This window comes from Propithecus coquereli, unplaced genomic scaffold, assembly GCF_000956105.1.
Source record: "Propithecus coquereli isolate 6110/MARCELLA unplaced genomic scaffold, Pcoq_1.0 Scaffold16, whole genome shotgun sequence".
Classification (NCBI taxonomy): domain Eukaryota; kingdom Metazoa; phylum Chordata; class Mammalia; order Primates; family Indriidae; genus Propithecus; species Propithecus coquereli.
In genome coordinates this window covers 12,057,157-12,069,026 of record NW_012140524.1, presented here as the reverse complement: position 1 = coordinate 12,069,026, position 11,870 = coordinate 12,057,157, and the positions used below count along the sequence as shown (strand labels likewise).

The following is an 11,870-nucleotide window of genomic DNA, read 5'->3' as shown; positions in this document are numbered from 1 at the left end:
CCCCTTTTCTACTCTTTAATAGCACCCATGTTCCACTGAGATGAATGCCAGTTTCTTCAGTATTGATTTTATTTTAGTTATTACTCTGTTCTTTCCAAGTGTAGGTTAATCCTTTCCTTTTCAAACAGATACAGATAGTTTTTCATAATTTCACAAAACTATATAATACCTCACTGTTGTCTGTTTTTTAAAGTGGTTTTATAAATGAAAGCAGTATTGCCCCTTCAAGCTTCTGCATCTTGCTGCACACATAGTTCAAGGAGGAGGAATAGAGGGTATCTTATTGTGGTAAAGCATGTATAGGAGTTACTTGTACTTACTTACAAATAACTTGGCCTACCAGTCAAAGTTATATTACTTTAAAACATGAAAAATTATAGAAATTTCCAATGTATAAAAAGAAAGCATTTCTTGATAACTATATGCCTGTGTGTAAATAGAAATATGAAATGTATTACCAAGTGTGTGTGTATATTGTGCTTCCTGCTGGTCAGCAGTGCTACATGACCTGAGCAGCATAGAATAAAAAGGTCTCCCAATAATCTGAAATTTAGTGACTGTAAATGTTTGCTGGCACAGGAGAACAGGAAAATCAAAGGCTTATTAAGTGAGGTAACAGGCTCCTTTACCATACGTCAAGAAGTATGAATATCAGATGACCTGGAGTCAGATGTACTAAACTTTCTTTTTTCTATCATCTATTTATTGATTAGTCTTGACAAGTCCTATAACCTGTTACATTATATCAGTCTATGAAATAAAGATGGCAATACTTTGTACCATAAAGAAATGTTTAAAATTAATAATTAATACACAGTATTCTTATTATCATTGCAAGTTCAGGTAAAATCATATAGTTAGGATGGCCATGTGTCCTGTTAGTCTGGGATTATCCCCATTTATACCAGTTGAACCAAAATAATTATTAATAGCAAATAATGTCCCAGGTTGGATGATAAATTATATGATCCCCTTAATTATAATGGACTTCAGGGACTTTGTGAAATGAATATTAAGAAAACCACATGCTTATTCTCAGTGTCCAAACCTAGGAATAAAACATCAGATGCCCAGAAGCTCTGGCTAGATGATAAACAGTAATAGAAGGTGGCCTATATATACCATGTCCCTGCCTTTCTTCCTCTTATATCCTTGATCATTCTGTGAACTGTATCTTTAGCTAGATGGTTTGGGAATTCCTCTGATAAAGGGAATTAAATGCAAGGTAATGGTTCTTTTATAACAAAATCAAGGTTTTAGCTTTTAACTCTAATTCTATTCTTTTTCTAACCCTTTCCATAATGTGGTGCTTTGAGTATATAAAAAAATTGTTCCCAAAGAAATGAACAGTTCTCAACAATGTAGCTATGTACACCATCCATCATTAATTATGCCATGACCAGATAAACAAAGCACTGCTTAACCCTGGGAACCCTGGGGAACATTCATATAACTATGTTGGAGAAATTGAACATTTTCAAATGATATTCATTATAATGAAATTTTATGTGATTTTCATACATTTGTCACTGAGTTTCCCCTCAGTAAACCGGTTAAGTTTCTTTTACTATTCTATGCTTACTCTTAATATCCTTAAAGAATGTGATACTCCTCTTTATACTCCTCTTAACCAATTTGCCTTAGAATGTGTTATGCACTTCTGCTTTAGGAGATAATTATTATTTGCAGATACAAAGATTTCTATTTAAACTTCTGAAATTACTCTACATAACTTTCACATTCCTTTTAGATATGAAATTGAAGGTTGTGAAGTGATTTGGGCCATTAAAGATAAAGCTATAGGGAACACTTTCTTCGATGCAGGAGCAGCTGAATTCTTGACTTCAAAGCTCATTGCTGAAAAACCAGAGGCTAAAATTGCACACAAGAGAACCAGATATACAACTGAAGGTAAGCATGACATCTAGCTCATTAATTCTCAGATGAAACTATTTTTTTAACCATATAAAAAAGGGCTATAAGAAAATTTAGTAAAAATATTTGAGAGATAATAATATAGACAGTATTTATTTCTATACCTGTACATGAAGTTTTCAGATTTTTCTAGAACATATGTAAATACATGTGTGTGTGTCTATATATGTACATACACACACACACAATTACAGTGGGAAATCGAATACAGTGAATTAAATAAACCAGCCATCTGCATCTTTGCAAACAGATGCTACAATTGGGCAACACCTAAGGTAATTTTGTAAAAAATGCAATGAGCTTATAAACTAATAACAAACTTCACTTTTTTGTGTGTTTAATAACTTTAAAAAAATTTGAATTTTGTAAGGTTTGAAGGTGTTACAAATTGACAAAATTTTGAAAATTTGACAATTAATTTTCTTACCCTTCAAATTAACGAGTGTAACATCCAAAAGATAAGGTGTTTTTATATTCAACCGTCAATTAAAAGATCATCCATTTTGTAGCTGTACAAGAGAAAATATTAAAATAATAAAATGATTAATATAGATAACATAGTATAGTCATGCTGTATATATATATGTATGTATGTTACATTGCCTGAAAACTTGAAAACAGAGACATAATTCTCTGCCTGGCAATTTATGTATCATTTGATTCATCTCTTTAGGAAGGAAAAAGGAAGCAAGAGCCAAAGCTGAAGCTGATAATATGGGCAGTGCCTTGGGACCAGATTGGCATGAAGGCTTGAATCTTAAAGGAACAAAAGAGGTATGTTTTCATATACTGATTAAACATGTCTAGATGTAATTTTAAATTCTTGAGCCATTTGTTAAAGACTGGTTACAAATATATAGTCAAAGAATTCCTAGGTCACCTTACTTAAAATACATAGGGCTAGGAAAGGACTTCAAAGCCACGTGGCCCAGTTGCCCACCAAACATGGGCGAATATTAAATTAATCTAAGACAGGCTCTCAGCCTTCTTTTTGAATTCTCCAGGTATGATATTGTGAAATATATGCTGGCATACCTCAGAGATATTGTAGGTTCAGTTCCAGACCACAACAATAAAGCCAATGTCACAACAAAGCAAATGTCCCAGTAAAGCGAGTCAACACTAATTTTTTGGCTTTCCAGTGCATATAAAAGTTATGTTCACACTATACTGTAATCTGTAAGTGTACAATAGCATTATGTCTAAAAAAATATATAATACATACCTTCATTTAAAAAATACTTTATTGCTAAAAAATGCTAACAGTCATGTGAGCCTTTAGTAAGTTGTAATCTTTTTGCTGGTGAAGGGTCTTGCCTCGATGTTGATGGCTGCTGAATGACCGGGGAGGTGGTTGCTGAAGGTTGCGGTGGCTGTGGCAATTTCTTAAAATAAGTCAACCATGGAAGTTTGCCACATCAGTTGACTCTTCCTTTCACAAAAGATTTCTCTGTAGCATTTGATACTGCTTGAAAGCATTTTACCCACAGCAGAACTTCTTTCAATATTGGAGTCAGTCCTCTCAAACTCTGTGGCTACTAGATCAACTAAGCTTATGTAATCTTCTAAATCCTCTGTTGTCATTTCAACAGCATTCGCAGCACCTTCACCAAGAGTGGATGCCATCTCAAAACACCACTTTCTTTGCTTATCCATAAGAAACAATTCCTCATTCGTTTAAGTTTTATTATGAGATTGCAGCAATTCGTTCACATCTTTAGGCTCCACTTCTAATTCTCCTTCTCTTGCTATTTCAGCCACATCTGCAGATAATTCCTCCACTTAAAGGCTTGAACCTCTCAATATGGATAATGTACGAGGGTTGGAATCAGCTTCTTCCAAACTTCTGTTAATGTTCATATTTTGACCTCTTCCCATGAATCATAAATGTTCTTAATAGCATCTAGAGTGATGAATCCTTTCCAAAAGATTTTCAATTTACTTTGCCCAGACCCACCAGTGGAATCACTATCTATGGCAGTTATAACCTTACAAAATGTATTTCTTAAGTAATTAGACTTGCAAGTCAAAATGACTCCTTAATCCATGAGCAGATTAATAGATGTTATGTTAGCAGGCATCAAAACAATATTAATCTCCTTGTATATCTCCATCAGAGCTCTTGGGTGACCAGGTGCATTGTCAATGAGCAGTAATATTTTAAAAGGAATCTTTTTTTCTGAGTATTCTCAACAGTTGGCTTAAAATATTCAGTAATCCATCCTATAAACAGATGTGCTGTCATCCACGCTTTGTTGTTCCATTTATAGAGCATGAGCAGCGTAGATTTAGCACAATTCTTAAGGGTTCTAGTATTTTCAAATGGTAAATGGAATGGGCTTCAACTTAAATTCACCAGCTGCATTAACCCCTAACAAGAGAGTCAGCCTGTCCTTTGAAGGTTTGAAGTCAGGAGTTGACTTCTCTCAAACTATGAAAGTCCTAGAAGGCTTCTTCTAGAATAGAAGGCTGTTTCATCTGCATTGAAAATTTGTTGTTTATTGTACCCATCTTCATCGATGATCTTCTGAATAACTTGCTATAGCGTCAACATCAGCACTAGCTGCTTCACTTTGCACTTTTATGTTATAGAGACAGTTTCTTTTCTTAAACCTCATGAATCAACCTCTGCTAGCTTCCAGCTCCTCTTCTGCAGCTCTCTCACCTCTCTCAGCTTTCATAGAATTGAAGAAAGTTAGGGCCTTGCTCAGAATTAGGCTTTGGCTTAAGGCAATGTTGTGGCTGGTTTGATCTTCTATCCACACTATGCAAACTTTCTCAGGAAGGCTGTTTCTCTTTCTTATTCATTTGATCCTTGAGTAGCATTTTTAATTTCCTTCAAGAGCTTTCTCTTTGCATTCACAATTTGGCTGTTCGGCACAGGAAGCCTAGCTTTTGGCCTTTCTCAGCTTTTGACATGCCTTCTTCACTAAGCGTAATCATTTCTAGCTTTTCATTTACAGTGAGAGACATGCAACCCTTCCTTTCACTTCAACCCTTTTAGAGTCCACTGTAGGTTTATTAATTGTCCTGATTTCAGTATTATTGTGTCTCAAGGAATAGGGAGGCCCAAAAAGAGGGAGAGAGACAAGGGAACAGCCTATCGGTGGAGCAGGCAAAACACACAGAACATTTATTGGCACCCCAAAACAATTACAATAGTGACATCAGCAATCACTGATCACAGATTACCATAACAGATATAATAATGAAAAAGTTTGAAATATTGCAAGAATTACCAAAATGTGACACAAAGACACATAGCGAGTACATGCTATTGGAAAAATGGCACCTATAGACTTGCTGGAGGCAGGGTTGTCACAAACCTTCAATTAATAAAAAATGCAGTATCTGCAAGGCAGAATGAAGTGCAGTGCAGTAAAAGGAGGTGTGCCTGTATTTGGTCTTTTCTGACACACAACTCCTAAAATTTTTGGCATCTCCAAAGTGATGTGTCTTTTTTATGCTAATGAATTGACTAGTGGCTGAACCCCTAGGTAGCTTCAGGATGGGGGTGGTCACAGGAAAGACCAAGGCAAGATTGAAGGATTCAAACTTTTCAGCCCCACTCCTCCCAGTCTCCTGGGAAGGGAGAGGAGTTGAAGGTTAGGTTGAACACCAATGGCCAGTGATTTAATTAATTATGCCTATGTAATGAAGCTTCCATAAAAACCTAAAGGACTAGGTTCAGAGAGCTTCCAGATAGCTGAACACATGGAGGTTCTTGGAGAGTGGCAAGCCTGGAGAGGGCACGCAAGCTCCACGCCCCTCCCCATATGCTTTGTCCTGTGTATTTCTTCATCTGTACTCTTTGTTATATCCTTTATAATAAATCTGGCAAATGTAAGTAAAGTATGAAGCACACATGTAGTCCTTCATTACCGTGTGTGATTTCTTTAAAGCTTTGGTTTTCTGCTTTAGGTAGGTGGGACTAGGACTGACTACATGTATGTTTAATTTTGTGATAGAAATAATGCAAAAGCCTTTCTTTCCATACCTTCAGATCCTAAAATTAGTTGTATATTTAACCCAAGAACTTCAGCAGTTTAGTTCAATAAACATTTATTGAATGTCTACTGTCTACCTGGCACTTTACTAAGGTTCTACAATGTAACAATAAGATAGATCTTCTCTGAGTAAGTTTTTCCCTCAATAGTCCATAACCATTGTAATTTTTTAAAAATACATGTGTAATTATCAGTGAGGCTTATATGCCCTCCATACTTTTTGCCAGTGCAACTTCTAGATCTCTTAAGCACTGAATGAATTTATCCTCCTTTCATGCATAGAAATTGAGAGGCTTATTTGGGAGCACCCAATGTGTTTTCATTTATATTATAAGAATTATGTTTTCTATATGTTTCTGCAACTATATTAGGAATTTTTTCTTCATCATCAATAACCCAAGTTATTCTTTCCGAAGTATTATGGTGACCAGTATTTTTTTTTTTTTTAAGTTTTCTCGTAAGATTCACATTGAAACTACGTGTGAAGTAAAGAATATCTACTTTCAGGAAGAATTTAGAATTTTAAAGAAAGAGTCCTTGACTTTTCCAAGAGACCATCATGAGAAGTCAGTTACAACTGATAAAGGTAAGTAATGAAATAAAAAAATATATAACCACTTAATTAAAAGGAAAACAATTTAATCTTGCTGTATTTAAAAACAACTTCAAATTTCCATATAAAATTTAAACAAAAAATAAAAATAAAACCATAATTTAATAAAATTTAGTCACTTCTTTAAGTTTTCTAACAAATTAAATTGTACAGGGCTTTACATCTTACATAGGGTTCATAGTGTTTTGACCATCAGAATATCTTGAATATCAGAACACACAACACAAACCTGTAGCTCTCGAAGGTGAAATGACTTCTCCAAAATCAGACTGAAATGTATATATTGGGACTCAAATGCATAATTCCTAACTCCTGTTCCACACCTTCTGTGAGAACTACCATCTTTTAAAGAAATACAGTTAGCCACCAGTGTAAAAATATTCCATTGTTCTGAATTCTTTGAATTTTTTTCATAGGAAAAGGGAGTGTTAGAGTTTGAATATGAATAATGAGGGAAAACATTAAGAAGTAAGTATAACCTAGTTAGACTAAACACTAAGTGGAGTGTGAAGTATTAGTAACAGTTTTTGAACAATTGATTTAGAAAGTGATTATCAATTTTAATTTACTTTGTAAAAATTTGTATGTCCAGATTTGAAGGAAAAACATTTAGAATGCCATGGTTTTTTAATTACACCCAAAACAAGGAGATGATGTTGCTTGTGTTAAAATTATTATAGCAGCTGTGCCTTATAAAAATTATTAAGGCGTATTGCTATAAAGTCATTTCCTGCCTTTTCTTTCTTTCTTTGTTTTTAGTCATTGTATTCAAATAATGCTATGGACATTTGGTGATGATTACATTTGAGAATAAAGTCTATCTTTTTTTTTTTTTTTTAAGAGATGTGGCCTGTATATGTGGAATTGACCAATGAAAAGATCTATGGCTGTGATTTCATTGTCAGTGCTACAGGAGTTACACCAAATATAGAACCTTTTCTCCACGGTAACAGTGTAAGGTGAAATTATTTGTCCAGCTATGAATATTTTTAAAGTATTCTTTATGAAGATCTCTAATTCTCAAGCATGAAAAATTATTCATTATTTTAGTACAAAACTATAACTTAAGATGGTTGAAACAATTTGGCTTATATTCAAGTCTTGATTTATAGTATTCTTTACTGCTTAAAATCCTGAAGCAATTAACATCCTAGCTTAAGTGTCATTATTAATCTAAAGCTTGGCAAGAGACTGATACCTCCTGTGAATTCTCAGAAGTGATTCTTTTAAAGAAAACATCTTGTATTTTTTGCTTTTTAGCATTCAAAGCTTATAAAAACAGAGGAGTGTTCTTGTAATTACAGATAGGGTAGTCATATGGTTATTGAGTATTTTTGGTGTTGAAATTCTAAGAATTTTATGGGTCTGTCTAAGTAGAAATTTGATCCCTGGAAATCCTTAGGTGTTAGCTTAGGTGTTTAAACTTCACAGCTCTTTTTCGGTTCCTCATTAAAGATCAGCATACCAAGGTGTAAAAATTTGATTTATTCTTTTACTTTAGAATGAAATGTTATGTTTCATTTTTCTTGCCACTTATGCTTATGAAGAACATTGTTTAGTTTGATCTAGGAGAAGATGGTGGCCTAAAAGTGGATGATCATATGCACACATCCCTTCCTGATGTCTATGCTGCAGGTGACATCTGCACTGCATCCTGGCAACCGAGCCCAGTCTGGCAGCAGGTGAGCTAGCATATGTGGTCACATGTTTTTATCAGAGATCCTGTCTGAAAATAAAGTGGTTGCTACCAACAAACCCAACTTTCTGGTTCTCCAACTTTTCTACTTTAAGTAGGAAGCCGCCACAGAGTTGTTTTGTGATATTAAAAAAAAAAAAACTAGAATTTTTTTCCTTTTTGATAAGTTATTATATAGTGGTAGAGTGGGATATCTTTTAATTAAAAGAAATTATGGGCTATTACTTTGTTTTTCATTCCTATGTGCGTATCAGCACTGTCGGTAGAGTTTTCTGTGATGATGGAAATGTTCTGTGATCCTGCACCATCCAGTCAAGATGTCGTACTAGCCACATGTCACATGTGCAGTTGAAATGTGACTAACATAACTGAGGAACTGAATTTGTAATTTTATTAACTTTTCATTAATTTAAATAGCTACTGTGGCTAGTGGCTACCATATTGGACAGCACAGCTTTAGATTTAAAAAAAACAAACAAACAAACTACTGAGATAATAAATCATGTAGACAAAACATTCTATTCCTGGATGACCCTGTTCTGTCCTGTAGTAATTACTACTGAAAAATGTTCCTATAGTGAACTGATTTCCTCAGCCTTAACTCCCACCTGGATCTAGACTTCTTCCTGCCCTCACAGCATTGCCTATGTCCTTTTAATGGTGCAAGAAAAATACTAGAAGATAAAGACAATGACCAGAAGTGAGGTTGTCTTAGGAGGGGTAGAAACCTAGGTAGATGTTAACACTTATCTTTGCTAAGACCAGCTCCACAGTTAGGGATATTATTCATTCCAATTAACTGTGGAGTGTGAAGTAGTGGAAGAACTAAATATTTTAAGCAGCTTCATCATTTTGTATTTTTACAGACAGCAGAGACATCAATAGATAAGAGTGCCTTCAATCAGTAGTTGGAGTTTGTGGGAATTTTTTAACATTTTAAACCCTCTAGGATAAATTATATCTTTAACGTGTGTTATAATCTGATACAGGGAAGAAATAGCCAAAACTAAACAGGTGTCCCTTGTTTTGAGTGAATCCAGTAGACCCTATTTCTTAATTTGCACAAGCAACAAGGATGCTAATTAATTTATTTTTACGTAGCCCAAGATGCAGGCCACTTCTGTTAGCTGTTCTCAAGTTGTTACTATGCTCAGTTTACTCTGCTTCCTTGCCATAGACTGCCTTTCACATCATCAAATCTACCTCACTTACAGGAAACTAAATAAAAAAATCTATCACTTCTACTAGAAATGCTCAAAGCAAAAATAATACCATAATCATGCCCATGCCCACAAAAGACAGCATTAGTTAGGTACATATACACACACACAAGGGTGGAAGGAAACTAATTGCTTATTATAGGCTAAGCTATTTAATTTTCCTAATAGCCATGGGATAGATGATGTTATGTTTGTTTCAGATGAAGAAACTGGGGCTCAGAAAAGTTAAATATGTAGAAGAGTTGATATTCAAATCCACTGTGACTCCTAAAGCCAGTGTTTTTTATACCAGGGAAACCCAAAACTTTGTAGAAATAAAATAAAAATAGAGGGGAAGTTAATACCACTATGGGGAAAAATTTAAATGACTTCTCAGAATCAGTTGCTGAAATCTGATGGGCACCAGCTGATCTGTTTGTCCGATCATTGAGATAATTGCACGGCAAGCCTGAACTATCTAGCGCTTAAAAATGAAGGTTACTGGAAAATGGAACAAATTTTTAGTGATAGTTTGGCATCTCTATTACCGATAATGACAAACTTTAAAGAGGGGACTGGTTAATTAAAATTTGTTTCTCACCTGGTATAACTTAAAATATTTTCATAATATTTACTAGAGATTCTATTAAAACATATATGATTGGTATCATCCTTCAGTTTTAGAGGTAATGATTTAGATGGAATTTAAAAAATACCACCAGTCTGATTAGGGTGCATTGGTGGCTACTTCTATGGCAAAGATGATAGAAGGATGTCAAACATTGAACCCCTCTAAGGGAATTTATGAGGTTAAGATGGTAACATTTTTCAAATAATGATAATGAAAAATGATAGTATATGACATTTTTTCATTATTTCAGATGAGGCTGTGGACTCAGGCCAGACAGATGGGATGGTATGCAGCAAAGTGCATGGCTGCAGCTAGTTTAGGAGAACCTATTGACATGGATTTCAGCTTTGAACTGTTTGCTCATGTAACAAAATTTTTTAACTATAAGGTAAGATAGTTAAACATATTAATGCATTTTCTGCTTATTAGTCTTATAACTCTGGTAGATCATCTAATTTTGTCACTTGAATATAAATTTAAATAGTTTTAATCATTTTTCAAAAAATTTTTTTTTCATTTTTGCAAATCAATACTTGATATTACTGCCGATCTTAATTAGAAATTAAGATGATTAGGATCATCTGGTAATTACTATCCAGCTTACCACTATACTATTTTATAGTTAAGAGAAAAAAAATCTCCAGGATTTATTCCCTGTTGGTGCATTTCTAATCATTTTTCAAAAAATTTTTTTTTCATTTTTGCAAATCAATACTTGATATTACTGCTGATCTTAATTAGAAATTAAGATGATTAGGATCATCTGGTAATTACTACCCAGCTTACCACTATACTATTTTATAGTTAAGAGAAAAAAAATCTCCAGGATTTATTCCCTGTTGGTGCATTTCTAACTTTTACTTGAGATTCATTCTTTCTTTGTGAGGAGAATTAACAACTACTGTACTCAAAAATGAGCAAGGTGCTAGCCCATACATATTATTTTATTTAGTCCCCTTTACACTACTCTGAGACAGGTTTTTTTTTTCCCCCTTAATTTACAGACAAGGAGAAACATTCACAAGGCTCAGGGAAATTAAGTAATTTGTTCATGAAAGATCTATTCATTTCCTTATTAAATCTTTAAACCATGACTCCAGGCTAATGTAGTCCACATCTTACATATTTATATATTCACTAGATATTTTTAATGTTTGAAATACTAAACATTAATATTTGATTATATTCATTATTTTTAATGTTAATGTAGATTGCTAGTGTTATCTGTAGAATGAATACATGCCATTCAGATGTTTCTTTGGAATCCTCCCCAATAACATTTTTAGCTGTAAAATTGTATTGAATAATTTTTCTGCTGGCTATTCTAGCATAACACAAAATAACTACACATTATGTTTCCTTTTTGGCACTCACAAGGATAACTTTTTTTATCCCTATATTTAGGTTGTATTGCTGGGAAAATACAACGCACAGGGTTTAGGTTCAGATCATGAATTAATGCTGAGATGTACCAAAGGACAAGAATATATCAAAGTCGTCATGCAAAATGGGCGAATGATGGGAGCTGTCTTAATTGGTGAAACTGATTTAGAAGAAACATTTGAAAACTTAATTTTAAACCAAATGAATCTTTCATCATATGGAGAAGATCTGCTAGATCCAAATATTGATATAGAAGATTATTTTGACTAAGAAGGGAATTTCTTCAAGTGTCACATAAAGTTCCAAATGAGACAAGAAAAATCACAAGTCAATAAAAGGAATGACTGCACTCAGTTAATGATGACCACAATGAAGTTAAGAATACAGAAGTGATAACGATATTAGT

General features: G+C 34.0%; 1 protein-coding gene across 1 annotated transcript in view; it reads left to right on the top strand.

Moving 5' to 3' along the window:
• PYROXD1 (pyridine nucleotide-disulphide oxidoreductase domain 1) overlaps nt 1-11,811 on the top strand; it is a 41,328-nt gene extending 29,517 nt beyond the window's left edge. Inside the window, exons 5-11 of the mRNA XM_012640983.1 lie at nt 1,751-1,911; nt 2,609-2,709; nt 6,393-6,528; nt 7,397-7,509; nt 8,115-8,237; nt 10,332-10,469; nt 11,486-11,811. Of these exons, the coding sequence (XP_012496437.1) occupies nt 1,751-1,911; nt 2,609-2,709; nt 6,393-6,528; nt 7,397-7,509; nt 8,115-8,237; nt 10,332-10,469; nt 11,486-11,734 (1,021 nt within the window). The 3' untranslated portion in view covers nt 11,735-11,811. The remainder of the gene's footprint in view (nt 1-1,750; nt 1,912-2,608; nt 2,710-6,392; nt 6,529-7,396; nt 7,510-8,114; nt 8,238-10,331; nt 10,470-11,485) is intronic.
• The last annotated feature ends 59 nt before the right edge of the window (nt 11,812-11,870 follow it).